Source organism: Medicago sativa, chromosome 6 (assembly GCF_051527215.1).
Source record: "Medicago sativa cultivar Bolivia chromosome 6, Bolivia_mono, whole genome shotgun sequence".
Lineage (NCBI taxonomy): Eukaryota > Viridiplantae > Streptophyta > Magnoliopsida > Fabales > Fabaceae > Medicago > Medicago sativa.
Window position 1 is genome coordinate 89,221,633 of NC_140754.1, and position 21,404 is coordinate 89,243,036.

At 35.0% G+C, this 21,404-nt stretch overlaps 1 protein-coding gene and 1 long non-coding RNA gene across 2 annotated transcripts; both read right to left on the minus strand.

Moving 5' to 3' along the window:
* Positions 1-4,207: 4,207 nt before the first annotated feature.
* On the minus strand, positions 4,208-5,839 carry LOC146918018 (uncharacterized). Its single transcript, XR_015014234.1, has 4 exons — positions 5,655-5,839; positions 5,064-5,121; positions 4,710-4,851; positions 4,208-4,573 (listed from the first exon to the last, which is right to left on the minus strand). It is a non-coding gene; the product is annotated as an uncharacterized LOC146918018 (long non-coding RNA).
* Positions 5,840-15,671: 9,832 nt separating this feature from the next.
* On the minus strand, positions 15,672-17,667 carry LOC146918019 (uncharacterized). The gene is made up of 4 exons (XM_085721988.1): positions 17,100-17,667; positions 16,842-17,028; positions 15,820-16,575; positions 15,672-15,681 (listed from the first exon to the last, which is right to left on the minus strand). Exons 1-4 carry the CDS (start codon positions 17,665-17,667, stop codon positions 15,672-15,674), a joined length of 1,521 nt encoding a protein of 506 aa, XP_085578114.1.
* Between the last annotated feature and the right edge of the window lie 3,737 nt (positions 17,668-21,404).

The following is a 21,404-nucleotide window of genomic DNA, read 5'->3' on the forward strand; positions in this document are numbered from 1 at the left end:
ATAGATGTGTTGATAGATTTGTTTTGTTTAACAAATTACAAATAACGAGACGTTGATGTATAACATTGGTCTTAGAAACACAAAATGCAGACAAAGCATGTAAATTTCATAACGAAAATATTTTTCTAAACTTCATAAAGAAAATTTAAGCTACATAGTATTTTTTTTTTTTTTTAATATGTTTTCTTCCTTCATATTTCTGCCGATGTTCTAAGGGTGTTTTCTTTTCTTTTTTTTTTTTAATTATCTTATACTCTTTCTTGTTTTATGAAGTTGGTTATGATTTTTATACATTTTTTTATATGTGTTTCATAGATAGAAACAAGAAAATCGTTCAGGAGGACTCAAAGTGAAAGGAAACTTTTTGTACACGGTAAGTATTCATCTTCCCATGTATTTGATTCCACGTGTTTTTCTTTGAGAAAAATTTTCACAGCAAAATGTTTTTAGTTGAGAATTTTTTTTACTTATTCTTCAGGTGGCATTTCACATGGGAAATGGAAATCCTTTCCCATCATGGGAAAGTTTATTTTTACCATTAAATTAAGTAAGGAGTATAATATTATCATAGACATTCAACACACTATCTCCTACCACTCTTCTCTCTCCTCATCCCCAACAACAACATCAAACACACCCTTCTCTCTTCAATATCCACACTATCGTTGTTTCTTCACACTATGAGCATCAGATTTAAAAATTCATCCATACTTTATAGTTTATACCAATTATTTGTTTGACATTATGTATTCTATCTTACATATTTAATTTGATGTGATTCTTCTCATTGGAATCTCACAATAAAAGAAGGTAAATCTGCAAAACAAATCATCACCTGCATCACTATTTCACTCTAATCTCACACTTCTCCTTTCAAATTCGCGAAATTTCTTGGTCCCTCAATCTGTATTCAAAACGAAATCTATGAAGAATGAAAGAGTTAGCCATGTTCTTATGGAACTAAAGATATTGAATGAGTGAAAAATTGAGTGAGATGTGTTTGAAATAATTTTGAGGAATAGGTTTTTTGTGATGAATATTGTTGTGTTCAGGTTTGAATGTTTTGAAACAGTATTGTTGATGTGTTTAACTTGAACCATGAGATAGAAATTGAAATGAAATTTGTTATTTGTTTTGGATCTAAGAACACAATATTTTCTGGTGGAATTGACAATTACTATGGAATGTAGTTCAAGGATTCATTTAAAAATGAATAATAATGAGTGGATTAATAAAAGATAACTGATGCCAATGAATAAACAAGGGAAAAAGGATATTTGGGACTGCTGGGTTAGATGGTGTTGCTGGTGGTGGAGGGTGAGTGAGGGATATGGAGGAGAAAGAAGAGTGGTGGAGATAGTGTGTTGAGTGTCTATGATAATATTATACTCCTTATTTAATCTAATGGTAAAACTAAAACTTTCCCATGGTGGGAAAGGATTCCCCTTTCCCATGTGAAATGCCACCTATTCTTCATGACTAGATGTAACTCCGCTGTATACTTAATTTCATTGCTATGTGTTGGTGTAATCTTTGCTATATCTTGATTTGCAATCTCCACTGCTGTTGGACAGTTTGATGCAGCTTCAATTGAAATTCTGGCACGTTAGTCTTAAGATGCTCTACGAGATGTTCCAACACCAGTTACACAGAAAACAGATGTTGAATAAGATGTTCAGAACATTAAGCTAACAGATGTAATTAAATGAAAGTAAAAACAACAGACAGAAAAGTAAAAAGGCATCGTGAGTTTGTTAACCCAGTTCGGTGCAACGTCACCTACCATGGGGGCTACCAAGCCAGGAAGGAAATCCACTAGTGTAGTCCTTATTCAATAACTCTCAGCAAACTCCTCGTTTACACTAAAGACCTAGGACCTACCCGTATTGACTTCAACCTAGGAACTCCTAGATCTGAGATCCCATCTCACTCCCTACAAATAATCACAACCCCTGTAATTCTCAGTTTACAGACACAAACAAAGATGATGTTACCTTCAAAACAAACTACTTACAACTGTGCTTCACAGCTTTGGTGCAGTACACAAACTACCTAACTATTTGCTTCACAGCTTCAGAGTAGTGAACAAATTACAACTCGAACACAGTCCTAAGCATGCATCAAGATGATAGACGAAAGACTCACAAATAACAGACTCAAAATTCTATTCTTCAAATGACGGCTTGAATCCATGAATTAGGTCTTGTAGTCCTGTTTTTATATTGAAGCAATACGGGTCAGAGCAACTTGTTGGGCTTCAGAACAAACAGTGATCCGTTTCTCAAGAGTCAGAACCAGATAAGGAAATTCCTAAAATGTAGGCACATCTTTAGGAACATTCTGATCACCTCCAAACTTTGCTAAGTAGATAGCACTCCTTTAGGAAATCACAAACGATCTGATTCTGTACTAAAAACACGCAGCTTGACCAACAAGAAATAAGGCGTGGATTCCTTAAATAAATAAACGCATGCGTAAAACAAGGCAAGGTACAGGGCACACTGAACCATGCCAGAATGTTGGAACATCGTGTCCAACATCTCACTTGAATATTTGTTTTAGGCAAAAGTGAAGCCAACATACAAATATCCAACATAATTTTTTTCTCATTTCAATGACCGTGATTTCCGTGATTAATAAGGTAATTAAGTCATTGATATTGTAAAATCGCATATAACTTGGAATAATTATTTTTTGTTGCTTGAATATGACATTAAATTTGGTACAGTCCTGTAATTGAATCTAACCAACATATATTATTTATTATAGGTTAATAGGTTTGGGAACACCATAAACGATTTCTAGCCTAACTATGAAGGAGATAATTTTATATTTTGGCAGGATGAGTGGAATGCACATGGTACCTGCTCGTACAACCGATTTCAAGAATATGATTACTTTAATATGGCACTATAGAGGTATTCAAGGTATCATGTTTATGAAATTCTTGCATCGGCTGGAATTGTGTCAGGTCCAACAGCTTGATATTTTACAAATGACATAGTTACAACAATAGAGTCCACTAGGGGTGTTCAAATCCAAACCGATCCAAAATAAAACCGCAAACCGATCCAAAAAAACCGAAAACCGAAAAAAAAAACCGAATATTTTTGGATGTGTTTGGATGTTGTTTTGGAAAAACCGCTATGATCGGTTCGGATTTCGGATCACCTTTTCAAAACCGAACCAAACCGAACCGAACCGCAAAAGTAGATTTTAATTCTTATTTATTATTTTATTACCATTATATATTGCATTAATTTAATCTATATTATTACTACTTCATCTATTTCAAATATAATCAATCATTTTCATTGTGTAATGTTAATTTTTTAATACATTTCTTGTCAAAAAAAACTTTGTTAATACATTTGTATTGTATTTTGTATCAAACCTATTATTTTTCTATGCATGTGTAATATTAATATTAATAAAAAAAAATTAAATGTTGCACTTTGGATGTCCAAAAACCGATCCAAAGTAAACCGCATATATTTGGATCGGATCGGATCGGATTTTGTTTAGAATAATCATCCAAACCAAACCGAACCGCACATGATTTTTATTTTGGATCGGTTCACTTTTCCCCTCAAAACCGATCCAAACCGAACCACGAACACCCCTAGAGTCCACTACTAAGCTAAGGCATCACATTCATTGCGTATACAAATTGTACCATAAGCTATAACAATTGTGGGAAATCTTTGTATTATTATGCACCTTGATTAAACATTAGGTTGAATATATAACATGTTTCTTTTCTGATGACTTCAAGTTTATATTATTATTATTATTATTATTATTATTATTATTATTATTATTATTATTATTAGTATTATTATTATTATTATTGTTGTTGTTGTTATTATTAACTGTTATTTATTATTTAATTTTCAAATAAATATATCAATTATTAGAAAATCAGTGGCCGATGTTCTTTTTGTCAGAATTAAAAAAATGTGTAAAACTTGAACGGAGGAAAATATTGTGAAACATGTGATGTATATCATTAACGAAAACAAAAAGAAAAGAACATCAACCACTGATTTTCTAATAATTGATATATTTATTTGAAAATTAAATAATAAATAACAGTGAATAATAATAATAATAATAATAATAATAATAATAATAATAATAATAATAATAATAATAATAATAATAATAATAATAATAATAATAATATAAACTTGAAGTCATCAGAAAAGAAATATGTTATTCAACCTAATGTTTAATAAAGGTGCATAATAATACAAAGATTTCCCACAATTGTTATAGCTTATGTTGCAATTTGTATACGCAATGAATGTGATGCCTTAGCTTACTAGTGGACTCTATTGTTGTAACTAAGTTGTTTGTAAAATATCGAGCTGTTGGACCTGGCACAATTCCAGACGATGCAAGAATTTCATAAACATGATACCTTGAATAGCTCTATAGTGCCATGTTAAAGTAATCATATTCCTGAAATCGGTTGTACAAGTAGGTACCATGTGCATTCCACTCATCCTGCCAAAATATAAAATTATCTCCTTCATAGTTAGGCCAGGAATCGTTTATGGTGTTCCCAAACCTATTAACATATAATAAATAATATATGTTGGTTAGATTCAATTATAGAATTGTACCAAATTATATGTCATATTATAGCAACAAAAAATAATTATTCCAATTTATATGCAATTTTACAATATCAATGACTTAATTACCTTATTAATCACGGAAGTCAAGGTCATTGAAATGAGTAAAAAATTACAGTTGATCGAGCAAACTAAGCACATTGTATATGACAAAGAAATATAAATGATCTTCAACCAAAAGCATCAGATCTTCAATCGGAGCTGCATCAAACTGTCCAACAGCAGTGGAGATTGCAAATCAAGATATTGCAAAGATTGCAAATCATTAGACCAACACATAGCAATGAAATTAAGTATACAGGGGAGTTACATCTAGTCATGAAGAATAAGTAGAAAAATTTCTCAACTAAAAACATTTTGTTGTGGAATTTTTTCTCAAAGAAAAACACGTGGAATCAAATACATGGGAAGATGAATACTTACCGTGTACAAAAAGTTTCCTTTCACTTTGAGTCCTCCTCAACGATTTTCTTGTTTCTATCTATGAAACACATATAAAAAAATGTATAAAAATCATAACCAACTTCATAAAATAAGAAAGAGTAAAAAATAATGAAAAATCAAAAAAGAAAACACCCTTAGAACATCGGCAGAAATATGAAGGAAGAAAACATATTAAAAAAAAAAAATACTATATAGCTTAAATTTTCTTTATGAAGTTTAGAAAAATATTTTCTTTATGAATGAAGTTTAGAAAAATATTTTCTTTATGAAATTTAGAAAAATGAATGACCTAATATGACAGCTCTCGAAGAAAGTTGAAAATCATATTATTAGTTAATAAATACATCTACTGATTTTGAGCAGTCCAAAACCTTGTTCTCTAGATTTCAACATGGAAAATTTCAAAAAAAAAAAAAAAAAACATGAGGGTAGAAGCATGGAAAAAACATGGAAAATTTCAACATGTTCTTTCAAAAAAAAAAAATGGAAAATTTCAACTTCCATAAATATGCTATTAGAAGTTCGAAACAAAACAAGAAAGTAAAAAAGGAAATAAAAATAGAAACTCACATTAATCTGAGGAGGATTTCACTTCACAAAGTTGAGTAAGTAGTTGATCCAACTCATAAAGCACAAGTAGAGAGGGTAGAAGCTAGAAATTTGGGTTTGGATTTGGACAAAGTGCAATGATGAATGATGGTTGAAACATGAACTGAAACAAAAGAATATTGGCCAGATTTTGAAATTGTTTTGAGAGATGAATGATGAATGATGAGTGTATTATGTTGCTAAAACTAAGATTATATAACGGCATTAGCTCACCAACCGCGTGAAGTAGTTGAACTTCAATAAATGTGTGATTCAATTTTTCTTAAAAAAAAGTGTGATTCAATTCATGGGTAACTCATAAACTTCAACGAGTGGGAAGAAATTTAAACAATTTTTTTTTTGGTACAAAAACAATTTTTAATTAGTAGCTATTATTTAAATAATTTTTTTTTTACAAGATATAATAAATTTAGTTAGTTCTTTAATGAAAGAATTTTTTCAGTTTTTTTTTTGGTACAATTTTCAGTTTCTTTCTTGTTGAACATGATCAAGAACAAGAGGCGGAATAACCTTAGAATTTTTATTAGGGACCTAAAAGGACTGATATGAGAAAAAAAAAAGTACTGCCTCCGTCCCGGTATAATTGACCTACTTTGGTTTTTCACACAGATTAAGAAAAGTGTATAAATAAAGGAAAAAGTGGAATATATTGTATTGGGAATGATAAAAGTAGTATTATTTAGTGTTATATTGTATTGGGAATGATGAAAGTTGTATTGAAAATTGAAATGGGTCAGTTATTTTGGGACACTTTTTTTTAGAAAATAGGTCAGTTATTCCGGGACGGAGGGAGTAATATGTTATGATTCAAAATGACATGTAAGGAATTACACATGGCATAACATAATTGGTTGAGAAAAATGGACATGTGCCTAGTGATCCAAAAATTAAGGAAGCTTGAGTTGTGTATAAATAGTGAAATGACTATCATTAATGGGTATGAAGAAAAATGATGAAAGTCTCTCCTCTCTTCCTTTGGTATTTTCTAGTAGAGTAATCTCTTCTATCTTTCTTTTTCTTTTTTATGTACTAAGAACACCAATTTTAATTGGATTATAATCTATCAATTTTATTTTGATTGAATAGTTAATTTCCAATTATCGATTTTATTACATTGTGCAAAACCATTACATAATATCACCAACATGCGAAGAAAATTCATAAATGACCAATATGAATAATTATACTTACTATATACTATTACTGATGTCAGGGCGGTTCTCTTCAATAACATGAGGTAGCCCTTGCTACCCCAAATTTTTTATTTGTGTTACTTAGTTAGTACCTATTTATATTTAGCTACTCCAAATAATAAATATTGAGCTACCTCAAATAAGTTTGGTTGTCAAAAATTAGCATAAATAAGAAAATGAAAAAAATACTACATCATTGATAGATTTTCTTTTGGTCAAGACATATTGATAGATTTGTTTGTATTGGTTTGATACTTTTAGTTTCAATAACAAATGAAATGGATAATAAGTTCCTACAAATAACATATTGATTACATTGAAAAGGCATTAATAATCTTTTTATTAAACAGTCAATTATGGATAAAACTGACTTCTTAAAACAGGTTTTTTCCAACTTTTTTAAATATTTGCTGTCAATTTTTATTTCATTTGTTGTTGCTTGAATTTACATTTCATATAACTAAGAATTATTGTGCTTTTTACGAATTGGTTAAGTTTCGGATTATATTTGTTTTTAGTATCGACAACACTTGCAATTTTTAAGTTAAGTTCCGGACATTTTGTTTAATTTTAGTCCTTAATTTGTTGTTATAGAGATTAATGCAAGACTAAAATTACTTTTTTTTTTTTGTAAAATTATAAAAAGATGAGATAAAATTGAATATTTTTTTTAAGGACTAAATCTATACAATTATAATTTATGGGACTTTTTTTTTTGAAACGGCTAAATTTATGTTGGTTTTTCTTATTTATTTTTTTATATTTGACCCCTGCGTAGAATTTTTGCTAGCTTGGACTGATGTTGACTTGCCAGCTTAACAATGTCAATGATAAAATAGCGTTTGAAAATCACGTAGATTTTTTTTACATAGACTAACAAAATTTCATATAAAGGACCACGTCATGCACATTTTGAAACTTAAAAGACTAGGTTAATGGACAAAGTGTGTAATTTTTTGTTTAAAATAATTAAAAGACCAATACAATAAAATAAGGGCAAACTTAATGGATGAAGTGTGTAATTTTTTGTATAAAAAATTTACGAAGTTATAAATAATATCTATTACATAATTGATCTTAAATGACCGATATGGGGACCCAAATTTCAACCCCAAACAATAACATGTAATGGTTCCTAAAATTGATAATGGAATAAAATGATAATTGTGAATTGATTGTGAAATAAAAGGTAAAATTGATAGATTGAAACTTAATTAAAATTGATGTTCTTAGTACATAGAAACATTAAAGAAAAGATAGAAGAAGATTAAGTCTAAGACTTAACCATTAATCTATTAGAGAGTACGAAAGGGAGAGAGGAGGGACTTTCATCAATATTCTTCATACCCATTATTGATCCTCCTTTCACTGTTTATGCACAACTCAAGGTTCCTTGATTTTGGGATCATTACCCAAGTGTCATTTACCTCAACCAATTATGTTATGCCAAGTGTATTTCCTCAACCAATACAATAATTAACTTTTAAAAAGAATAATTACTAAATTTGGGATGCTTAAAGAGTGCCCCGGGGGCACTCGTTAACAGGACCCAATTTTAATTTAGTGGTTTTTATTTTTAATAATTTTCAGTTTAATTTTTAAATTAGTAATATTTAGTTCCATAAAAGAAATTAGTAATTTTTAGTTAGTTTTTTTAGTGAACATTTTCAAGAAGAATATGGAGTATAACCTTAGAATTTTTATTTGGGACTTGAAAGGAACAGTACGAGAAAGAAAAGAAAAAAAACTTAAATGACCAATACGAAATAAAACTTAAAGGATCGATATGAAAAAAAATGATTTTTTACTTTTTGATTTGGAGTTGTCATTTAAACAATGTCACTGATGGTAGGTTCTACAGTTATCAATCAAATTAAAGTATGCTGGAAGAATAAAATTGCAGAAGAATGTAAGAACAAAGATAAAATTCCAACTAGGGTTTTTCATAGCCTCTCATGTCAGAAAGTTACACATTAAATAGCCAAGTCTGCCCATACATGGATCGGGTCAGCTTGCTGATGGGCTTGGATCAAAAACTAGAGTCCAATAAAATAATAAAAGACAACCTAATAATAATAATAATTCATTTGAGATGGAAGTCTTTTAGCCGAAAGGGCTTATGAATCATCCTGTTGGGCCTGGGTTGCTTTAACGGCCTAACATTACTTCCCGAGTCAAGACCAACCTTGTCCACAAGGTTGGAGCCCATAGCTGATGTAGATGGAGTAGCAGACGTGGCAGCATCAGAGGAAGGGATCAAGGTGGTAGGTGAATCCAATGGCTGGTATTGTAAAGTAGGAAAAGGTATGATGGGTGATTGAGATGGAGTCTTGGGTGGGGGTGATGGTATGGGTAATCGGTTCAAGTGGTGTTATCTCCTTGGTTGGAGAAATGGTAGGTGGGGTCCCTTGTCTAGTGTGGGAATCTAAGCCAGAGTGATCCAACGATGGAGGGTTATTGTCTGCAAGTGGGGAAAAATCCAACGGAGACCCTGTGGTAGGGGTGGGATAAAAGTCATTTTTGTGTGGGAAAGAGTCAGAAACTTGGGTTTTAGAAAGAGAAGCTTGTACTTGTGTTTGGGTGAGAACGGCGTCAGCTTGAGGGAGAATATCTACTGCTCTGAGTTCTTAGTTGCTTTTGGGTTCATGAGTAGATCAGATGGGATGGGAGTAAAATGGAGTGTAGGATCCTTTCCATGGTATGTACGTAACTGGGAAACATGAAAAACAGGGTGGATATTAGAGGTTAAGGGAAGGATGAGCTCATAAGCTACCGGTCCAATACGACGGTGGATCGGAAAGGGGCCAAAGTAACGTTTACTGAGCTTGGGAGACACCCTTTTCTGGACCGAGTTCTGACGGTAAGGTTGGAGCCGAAGTAACACCATGTCTCCTTCCTTAAAGGTACACTCTTTCCTGTGCTTGTTTGCTTGTATCTCCATGCGTTGTCTGCTGCTTTTCAAATTGATCTTAAGTTTTGAGAGGATCTCTTGTCTTTTTGTCAGGATCTCATCCACTAAAGAAACTGTAGATCGTCCCGCTATGTAATCTGTTACAGCAGGTGGAGGACGCCCATATAGAGCTTGGAAAGGTGTCATTCTAGTGGTGGAATGAGTGGTGGAATTGTGCCAGAACTCAGCAAGGTGGAGAAACTTGTACCACTTGGTTAGGTGATCACTGGTGAAACAACGGACGGAGGTTTCTAAACCTCTGTTCACTACTTCGGTGTGGCCATCGGTTTCTGGATGATATGATGTACTGTAGCGCAGAGTGGTACCTTGGACACGGAAAAGTTCACGCCAGAAAGAACTGAGAAACAGCGGGTCTCGATCTGAGACGATGGACTTGGGAATGCCATGGAGGTGACAAATTTCCACTGAGAAGCGATTTGCTAGATCTTGAGCAGTGAATTTGGTTGGTAGCGCGATGAAATGGACAAATTTTGTTAGACGGTCACAAATGACCCATATTACGGTGTGACCAAAAGATGGAGGTAAGTGAGTAATAAAGTCCATAGATAGATTCTCCCAGACCTGATTTGGTATGACTAATGGTTGAAGTAAACCCTGCTTCCTTGTGAGCAAATATTTGCTCTGCTGACAGGTGGCGCAACTGTGGACAAAATGGTTCACATCAGTGTATAATCCAGGACAAAAGGAAGGTGGCTGCAAGGCGTGCCAGGGTCGGTTTAAGCCCAGAATGACCAGCAGCTGGGGTAGTGTAGTACTCTCGGATGATAGATTGGCGCAGCTCCATTTTATCAGGTAAGAAAATTCTTTCTTTATAAAACAACAAGCTGTCTGAGAACTTGTAATCCTGTTGAAATAAAGGATCAGTATGATATTTTGAAACCATTTACTGACCCTCTGTATCTGTACTGTAGTAGCGGCGAAGGCGGTCCAGGAGTGTAGGAACCGGTGAGGAGAGTGAGAGTAGGATGGGCTCCTCGGTTGTGTGGCGTCGACTCAAAGCATCAGCAACCTGATTTGTCTTACTAGGTTTGTAAAAAATCTAAAAACTGAACCCTTGGAGTTTAGAAGCCCATTTTTTTTGCTCGGGTGTTTGGATTGTTTGTAACATTAAATTTTTGAGACTCTTTTGGTTCCAATCAGATAATGACGCCACTTTTTCACAGCTTCGGTGATTGCATTCATTTTGCGGACATAGACAGAAGCGCATTGCATGCAGTTGCACATTTTTTTGCAGAAGAAGGCAAGAGGATGGCCCTCTTGAGACAAAGCAGCGCCCACGGCTGCAGCTGAAGCATCAGTTTCTACAACAAAGAGTTTAGAAAAATCAGGCAGTACTAATACAGGTGTTTCTGTTATTTTCTGTTTGAGCTTTGTAAAGGCCACTTTGGCTTCAGGACTCCATGTAAACTTTTGTAATTTGAGTAGATCCGTGAGAGGTGCTGCAAGGGTAGCATAGTGACGAACAAACCGGCGATAAAATCCGGTGAGCCCCAAAAATCCGCAAAGTGTAGTGAGAGAGTGAGGAACGGGCCAGCTCAAAATTGCTTGTATCTTTTCTTTGTCTGGAATGACGCCGTGAGGTGAAATTATGTGGCCTAAATAATCAATTGTTTGCGCTGCAAAAACACACTTAGAAAATTTGGCAACAAATTGATTTAAAGCAAGTCTAAAATCAACCGTAAATAATGCATGTGTTCCTTAAGGTTACGGCTATAAATCAATATGTCATAAAAAAATAACACAAACCATCGGATATACGGACGTAACATATCATTCATGGCGGATTGGAAAGTACTAGGAGCATTAGTTAAACCAAAAGGCATAACTAAAAACTCATAGTGGCCATCAAATGTATGAAATGCTGTTTTGTGTGTGTCTTCCGACACCACTCTAATTTGATGATAACCTGACTGGAGGTTAATCTTTGTAAAAACAGATGCAGAACCTAGCTCATCGAAGAGTTCATCAATAGTGGGTATGGGAAAACGGTCACGAATGGTTACGACATTTAGGGCAAGATAGTCCACGCAAAAACGCAGAGATCCATCTTTCTTCCGAACTAATAGAACGGGTGAGGAGTAAAGGCTGTTGCTAGGGTTAATAGTGCCTTCACGCAACATGTCTTGAATGATTGTAGTCATGACTTCTTTTTGTGAGTGGGGATAACGATAAGGCTTAACATTGACGGGGGGTGTGTTGGGAATGATTGGGATGTGGTGGTCATGAGGGCGAGAAGGTGGTAAGCCATGGGGTTTGGCGAAGACAGTGTGGTAGGATTGGAGAAGTTGCTGGATTTCAAGCGTGAGAGATTGTTTTGATAGTGTGGGTGAGGGAAGGGTCATAGGGTTAGAGGTGGTTGTTTCGGTTGAGGTAGGTGTAACAGTTAAGAGGTGAATTGAGGCAATGGAATCAGTGTTCATGAGGTGGCGAAATTGGGTGTATGTGGAGGGAGTGGGGTTTTGTTTGGGGTCACCCGTGAGTGTTACTGTAATAGATTCATGACTGAAGGAAATTTTGGGAATAGAGAAGTCAGCATGTAAGGGCCCAAGTGTTTGTAGCCACTCCATGCCAAGAACAACATCGACACCTTGAATGGGAAAAAATAGAATGGTATGTGGAACACATGGTTTTCGAGAGTAATGGGGATGTCAGAACAAAAACCAGCACAGTGTAAGTGGGAACCGTTTCCTACAATAATAGATAAATTGGGAATTGGTTGGCATGGAATATGTAAATGATTAGCAATGCGGGGTTGGAGTATATTATGCCTGCTGCTGGTATCCACAAGAACAGAAACCGCTAAACCATCAAGGACACCCTTAAATTTGAGTGTTCTGGGCGAAAATTGGCCGGTAAGTGCTTGGGGAGAGAGTTGAAAATATGTTGCAGTGTCATCTGGTTGGTGGTCAGGCTCAGGGGTTTGGGTATCTAGCTCAGTTAGCTCATCCTCCTCATCTAACATGAGCAAAAAAAACTTCCAGCAGCACATTTGTGTCCGGGAACAAATTTTTCGTCACAATTATAACACAATCCTTGGGCGCGTCTTTCATTGCATTGGGCAGCTGTAATGCGCTTGATAGGGTAATTGTTTGAGCTCAGTGGTGTGGGTGTAGAAGAAGGAAAGGTAGGTTGAGGCTGAGGGGTTGTGGAACGGGTGGTTGAGGGTTGTGGTGTAGTGGAAAAGGGCTTGTATGGTGTGGCGTGCGTCGTGGGCCAGGAAAATTTGGGTTTTGAATCGTTTACCTTGGATTCAATGAGCTTAGCTAAGCCCATAGCTTGAGTGATTGTATAGGGTCGCTGAATTGCCATTTCGTTGCGGATGTCGAGCTTAAGGCCTGAGATGAAACAGTTCAAAAGAGCCTCGAGAGGTAAACCAAGCACACGGTTCCCCAATTTTTCAAATTAGGTTTGATATTCAGTAATGGAACCAGTTTGTCGCAATTTGAAAAGCTGAGATTGATGGTTTTCGTAAGTGGAAGGCTCGAAACGAAGCTCTAAAGACCGAGAAAAAGTATCCCAATCGGACAGTTGATTGTTTTGGAACATCCATTTGTACCATCCAAGGGCATCACCCTTCATATAAAAAGCTGCCATCGGAAGTCGATTCTCCGGAGGAATGTTGTAGAAAAAGAAAAATTGTTTCGCTTGGAACAACCATTCAAGCAGTTTGGATCCGACAAAGGGGCTAAGTTCGATTTTGGGGGTGCGGTAAGGAGGTTGTGGGTTGGTAGAGTTAGGTTGAAAATTGGTGGATGTGTGTATGAATGGGGGAAAAATGTAGGACTGTTATGGTGAGGGTTGTGTTGGATAGGGATAAGGACGTTGTTGGAAGGGAGAGTTTGGTGCGACTGTGTATTGGGTGTTGAAACCGGTGGAGAAACCCAGTTGTTGTGGTGAATATCCAGGTGGAATGATTGTGGGTTATGGTGGCCGAGTGTGTAATAGGTTTGCGGGAAGTGAAACGGGTATGGATGGCGAGGCGACATAAAATTTTGTGTCGAGTCCTGAGATGTGGGAGGGAGAAGCAAGTGCGTTGGTTACGGGTAAGGTTTGTGGCTGTGGTATGGTGAGGGAAGCAAATTTCACATGAAGCATGGTGGTGAGGGTGTTGAATCTGGAATCCATGAGTTGATCTTGGTTATCCATTTTGGTATGCGTTTGGCCCAACTGAGCATTCATGGATTGTTGGTTGGATTGAATAAGCTCATCAAGCCTTTGGTTTGTGGCTTGAATCGCGTCATCGAGGTCCTTTGGGGTGGGGTTAGTGATTTTGGGAGGCATTGGGTTTATTGATGAAAGCACCAATGATGGTAGGTTCTACAGTTATCAATCAAATTAAAGTATGCTGGAAGAATAAAAATGCAGAAGAATGTAAGAGCAAAGATAAAATTCCAACTAGGGTTTTTCATAGCCTCTCATGTCAGAAAGTTACACATTAAATAGTCAAGTCTGCCTATACATGGATCGGGTCAGCTTGCTGATGGGCTTGGATCAAAAACTAGAGTCCAATAAAATAATAAAAGATAACCTAATAATACTAATTCATTTGAAATGGAAGTCTTTTAGCCAAAAGGGCTCGTGAATCATCCTGTTGGGCCTGGGTTGCTTTAACGGCCTAACAGTCACACTAACATTTGACAACCGCATATACCATTTTTTTTAAAAATGATATTTGTACAACTATTTTGTGACAACTTTTTCTTTCATATTCACAATATCCTTTTACTTTATCTCTCTATTATTTTAATTTTCTACAAATACATACGTTTTCATTATAAATCCATAGTTTTCCCATAGATTATCAACTTAATAGTTGTTTAAATAACGCAATTCATTTGTTTAACATAATCTAACGCAATTCATTTCTTTCGAAGTTCCGTTACTGTTTCTTGTAGTTCACCACCCGTTGATTTTAATTTTACCTCTGAATATCAGAATAGTAAGATAGGTTCTATTACTTTATTGACGGTTAACTTTGGATTAATACTTAGAAATCATCTAAAACTCTAAATGATTTACAATGTTCCTAACAAAAGAGGGTTATGTATTATCTACGAAATCTGATTTCCTGATGTCGTCGATTTGTCGGTTTATATCAATCACAATATTGGAGACCATTTAAATCAACATGTGTAGCTTCATGCACGAGGCACATAAGGAAGAATGGAAATTCCCTTTTTTCTTTATACTTTACCACTTCTTATCACCATAACTTTTATAGTGTTTTCCATCCCAAGGTAATCATTTGATAATCCATATCAACATAAAGCATGACTAGCTTAAAAGTTGTCTGGTTAGGACAATATGAGGTGATATTAGAACAAATTAAAGATAATACTTCAACTACTTCAACTCGATCTTTATGTAATTGTCATATATTAGTTTTTTAGGTAATATTAGTTGGGAAGAAAAACTTCTCACGTCTTTGATTTTTAATAACATTACTTCTCGAGCTTTATGTAATATGTAAAACTTCTCAGGTAATATTAGTTTTTAATAACATTACTTCTCGAGCTTTATGTAATATGTAAAACTTCTCAAGTCTTTGATTTTTCTTCAGACAATTACTAACAAAGTATATAACTATGTGAGTTGTGTAAAATAAAGGTGTTATGTTAATATGATGTCGGTTATTTTAAATATATTAAGACAAGTAGTGTGTAATCAAAGTTTGTAAAAGTAAAAAAATTAATTTATATTTGTATTATTTCAATATTATTTTGTTATTTTAAGATTTCTAACAATTGATAAATAATGACTATATTAAATATTATTTTCAACATACACGCACGCACGCACGCACGCACACAAAAATCATAACTGACTATATAAAACAACAAACTTAGACAAATCATAAAACATACGAATACAAAAAAATTAGAGATAAAAAAGAAAACATAGTGGTGCAAGAAGAATGGCATAAAATTTAAATCTAAACAATATGAAAAAAAATAACACAAACCATCGGATATACGGACGTAACATATCATTCATGGCGGATTGGAAAGTACTAGGAGCATTAGTTAAACCAAAAGGCATAACTAAAAACTCATAGTGGCCATCAAATGTATGAAATGCTGTTTTGTGTGTGTCTTCCGACACCACTCTAATTTGATGATAACCTGACTGGAGGTTAATCTTTGTAAAAACAGATGCAGAACCTAGCTCATCGAAGAGTTCATCAATAGTGGGTATGGGAAAACGGTCACGAATGGTTACGACATTTAGGGCAAGATAGTCCACGCAAAAACGCAGAGATCCATCTTTCTTGCGGACTAATAGAACGGGTGAGGAGTAAAGGCTGTTGCTAGGGTTAATAGTGCCTTCACGCAACATGTCTTGAATGATTGTAGTCATGACTTCTTTTTGTGAGTGGGGATAATGATAAGGCTTAACATTGACGGGGGGTGTGTTGGGAATGATTGGGATGTGGTGGTCATGAGGGCGAGAAGGTGGTAAGCCATGGGGTTTGGCGAAGACAGTGTGGTAGGATTGGAGAAGTTGTTGGATTTCAGACGTGAGAGATTGTTTTGATAGTGTGGGTGAGGGAAGGGTCGTAGGGTTAGAGGTGGTTGTTTCGGTTGAGGTAGGTGTAACGGTTAAGAGGTGAATTGAGGCAATGGAATCGGTGTTCGTGAGGTGGCGAAATTGGGTGTATGTGGAGGGAGTGGGGTTTTGTTTGGGGTCACCCGTGAGTGTTACTGTAATAGATTCATGACTGAAGGAAATTTTGGGAATAGAGAAGTCAGCATGTAAGGGCCCAAGTGTTTGTAGCCACTCCATGCCAAGAACAACATCGGCACCTTGAATGGGAAAAAATAGAATGGTATGTGGAACACATGGTTTTCGAGAGTAATGGGGATGTCAGAACAAAAACCAGCACAGTGTAAGTGGGAACCGTTTCCTACAATAATAGATAAATTGGGAATTGGTTGGCATGGAATATGTAAATGATTAGCAATGCGGGGTTGGAGTATATTATGCCTGCTGCTGGTATCCACAAGAACAGAAACCGCTAAACCATCAAGGACACCCTTAAATTTGAGTGTTCTGGGCGAAAATTGGCCGGTAAGTGCTTGGGGAGAGAGTTGAAAATATGTTGCAGTGTCATCTGGTTGGTGGTCAGGCTCAGGGGTTTGGGTATCTAGCTCAGTTAGCTCATCCTCCTCATCTAACATGAGCAAAAAAAACGTCCAGCAGCACATTTGTGTCCGGGAACAAATTTTTCGTCACAATTATAACACAATCCTTGGGCGCGTCTTTCATCGCATTGGGCAGCTGTAATGCGCTTGATAGGGTAATTGTTTGAGCTCAGTGGTGTGGGTGTAGAAGAAGGAAGGGTAGGTTGAGGCTGAGGGGTTGTGGAACGGGTGGTTGAGGGTTGTGGTGTAGTGGAAAAGGGCTTGTATGGTGTGGCGTGCGTCGTGGGCCAGGAAAATTTGGGTTTTGAATCGTTTACCTTGGATTCAATGAGCTTAGCTAAGCCCATAGCTTGAGTGATTGTATAGGATCGCTGAATTGCCATTTCGTTGCGGATGTCGAGCTTAAGGCCTGAGATGAAACAGTTCAAAAGAGCCTCGAGAGGTAAACCAAGCACACGGTTCCCCAATTTTTCAAATTGGGTTTGATATTCAGTAACGGAACCAATTTGTCGCAATTTGAAAAGCTGAGATTGATGGTTTTCGTAAGTGGAAGGCTCGAAACGAAGCTCTAAAGACCGAGAAAAAGTATCCCAATCGGACAGTTGATTGTTTTGGAACATCCATTTGTACCATCCAAGGGCATCACCCTTCATATAAAAAGCTGCCATCGGAAGTCGATTCTCCGGAGGAATGTTGTAGAAAAGGAAAAATTGTTTCGCTTGGAACAACCATTCAAGCAGTTTGGATCCGACAAAGGGGCTAAGTTCGATTTTGGGGGTGCGGTAAGGAGGTTGTGGGTTGGTAGAGTTAGGTTGAAAATTGGTGGATGTGTGTATGAATGGGGGAAAAACGTAGGACTGTTATGGTGAGGGTTGTGTTGGATAGGGATAAATACGTGGTTGGAAGGGAGAGTTTGGTGCGGCTGTGTATTGGGTGTTGAAACCGGTGGAGAAACCCAGTTGTTGTGGTGAATATCCAGGTGGAATGATTGTGGGTTGTGGTGGCCGAGTGTGTAATAGGTTTGCGGGAAGTGAAACGGGTATGGATGGCGAGGCGACATAAAAATTTGTGTCGAGTCCTGAGATGTGGGAGGGAGAAGCAAGTGCGCTGGTTACGGGTAAGGTTTGTGGCTGTGGTATGGTGAGGGAAGCAAATTTCACATGAAGCATGGTGGTGAGGGTGTTGAATCTGGAATCCATGAGTTGATCTTGGTTATCCATTTTGGTGTGCGTTTGGCCCAACTGAGCATTCATGGATTGTTGGTTGGATTGAATAAGCTCATCAAGCCTTTGGTTTGTGGCTTGAATCGCGTCATCAAGGTCCTTTGGGGTGGGGTTAGTGATTTTGGGAGGCATTGGGTTTATTGATGAAAGCACCAATGATGGTAGGTTCTACAGTTATTAATCAAATTAAAGTATGCTGGAAGAATAAAAATGCAGAAGAATGTAAGAGCAAAGATAAAATTCCAACTAGGGTTTTTCATAGCCTCTCATGTCAGAAAGTTACACATTAAATAGTCAAGTCTGCCTATACATGGATCGGGTCAGCTTGCTGATGGGCTTGGATCAAAAACTAGAGTCCAATAAAATAATAAAAGACAACCTAATAATACTAATTCATTTGAAATGGAAGTCTTTTAGCCAAAAGGGCTCGTGAATCATCCTGTTGGGCCTGGGTTGCTTTAACGGCCTAACAGTCACACTAACATTTGACAACCGCATATACCATTTTTTTTAAAAATGATATTTGTACAACTATTTTGTGACAACTTTTTCTTTCATATTCACAATATCCTTTTACTTTATCTCTCTATTATTTTAATTTTCTACAAATACATACGTTTTCATTATAAATCCATAGTTTTCCCATAGATTATCAACTTAATAGTTGTTTAAATAACGCAATTCATTTGTTTAACATAATCTAACGCAATTCATTTCTTTCGAAGTTCCGTTACTGTTTCTTGTAGTTCACCACCCGTTGATTTTAATTTTACCTCTGAATATCAGAATAGTAAGATAGGTTCTATTACTTTATTGACGGTTAACTTTGGATTAATACTTAGAAATCATCTAAAACTCTAAATGATTTACAATGTTCCTAACAAAAGAGGGTTATGTATTATCTACGAAATCTGATTTCCTGATGTCGTCGATTTGTCGGTTTATATCAATCACAATATTGGAGACCATTTAAATCAACATGTGTAGCTTCATGCACGAGGCACATAAGGAAGAATGGAAATTCCCTTTTTTCTTTATACTTTACCACTTCTTATCACCATAACTTTTATAGTGTTTTCCATCCCAAGGTAATCATTTGATAATCCATATCAACATAAAGCATGACTAGCTCAAAAGTTGTCTGGTTAGGACAATATGAGGTGATATTAGAACAAATTAAAGATAATACTTCAACTCGATCTTTATGTAATTGTCATATATTAATTTTTTAGGTAATATTAGTTGGGAAGAAAAACTTCTCACGTCTTTGATTTTTAATAACATTACTTCTCGAGCTTTATGTAATATGTAAAACTTCTCAGGTAATATTAGTTTTTAATAACATTACTTCTCGAGCTTTATGTAATATGTAAAACTTCTCAAGTCTTTGATTTTTCTTCAGACAATTACTAACAAAGTATATAACTATGTGAGTTGTGTAAAATAAAGGTGTTAAGTTAATTTGATGTCGGTTATTTTAAATATATTAAGACAAGTAGTGTGTAATCAAAGTTTGTAAAAGCAAAAAAATTAATTTATATTTGTATTATTTCAATATTATTTTGTTATTTTAAGATTTCTAACAATTGATAAATAATGAATATATTAAATATTATTTTCAACATACACGCACGCACGCACGCACGCACACAAAAATCATAACTGACTATATAAAACAACAAACTTAGACAAATCATAAAACATACGAATACAAAAAAATTAGAGATAAAAAAGAAAACATATTGGTGCAAGAAGAATGGCATAAAATTTAAATCTAAACAATATGAAAAAACTTGTTTATTGTGTGGTCCTTAATTAACACGACAATAACAATTATAATAACAACAAACAAAAATGAGAACAAACAAAATAATATGTAGCTTTGTTAGACTACGATCAAAATCATATGAAATTTTCAAGGAAATAGAAATAGCAACTAACATATTAATTTGAGTGTTGGATTTTGGATTGGATTGGACTTTTGAGAAGTGAGTGGAAGAGCGTTTCAACTTTTTTCTACAATCAGTAACGGGTGGGAAAGTAGAATTGTGTTGATAGCCAAAAATATGGGATCAAGGTCATTTATTGCTTTTAGAGAGAATTGGCCAGAAGTTGATAAATGAGCGCATGCTAAGAAATTGATGGTGAGAAGTTACAGTGGAAGAAAACTATGATTATGAATATGAAAATATAGAAACAAAAAAGCGTACAATGAAACTAATGTTGTTTTGGATATATATCACTTCCAAACCAAACACTTGTGAGTCATTAGATTTTATTCCACCAAATTGAATTCATACTTTCCGCGTGAAATAATGATGTGAAAGTAGTGGTACCATGCAAATAAAGATGTTTTGAATATAGAATTATGAAGTTAAAAAGTAGGCCGGTGGCAGGATATATTACTTTGTGATTAATCCATAATCATAAAATGAAGGACGGTGGCAGGATATGTTACTCGAAACCCTCTTCCACTCACTTCTCAAAAGTCCAAACCAATTCAAAATCCAACACTCAAATTAATATGTGAGTTGCTATTTCTATTTCCTTGAAAATTACATATGATTTTGATCATAGTCTAAGAAAGTTACATATTATTTTGTTTGTTCTCATTTTTGTTTGTTGTTATTATAATTGTTATTGTCGTGTTAATTAAGGACCACAGAATAAGAAAGTTTTCTCATATTGTTTAGATTTAAAGTTTATGCCATTGTTCTTGCACTAATAGGTTTTTTTTTATCTCTACATTCTTTGCATTCGTATGTTTTATTATTTGTCTAACTTTGTTGTTTTATGTAGTTGGTTAAGATTTCTGTCAATGCAAGCGCGTGCGTACGTGCATGCTTGCGTGCGTGTATGTTGAAAATAATATTTAATATAGTCATTATTTATCAACTGTTAGAAATCTTAAAATAAAACACTAATAATGAAATAATACAAATACAAATATAAATTATTTTTTTTACTTTTACAAACTTTGTTTACACACTACTTATCTTAACATATTTAAAACAACCGACATCAAATTAACTTAACACTTTTGTTTAGTCTAAAGTTGTGTGAATTTGAGCATTTCCTATTTGTTTGTCATATGTTGATATTCTTTGATTGAAGAGCTGTCATTGATTATAATTTATTAGTCAATTGCTCTAATAATCATTTAAAATGATTGTTTAGAATTA

Bases quoted from the DNA above. Each gene is read 5' to 3' on its own strand.
- LOC146918019 (XM_085721988.1), bottom strand. From the start codon at position 17,667: ATGGCAGCTTTTTATATGAAGGGTGATGCCCTTGGATGGTACAAATGG. The intron at 17,029-17,099 runs GTTATAATTGTG...TGCTCATGTTAG, and splicing joins AAGACGCGCCCAAGGATTGT to ATGAGGAGGATGAGCTAACT. The intron at 16,576-16,841 runs GCATAATATACT...AATTTCCTTCAG, and splicing joins CTTGTGGATACCAGCAGCAG to TCATGAATCTATTACAGTAA.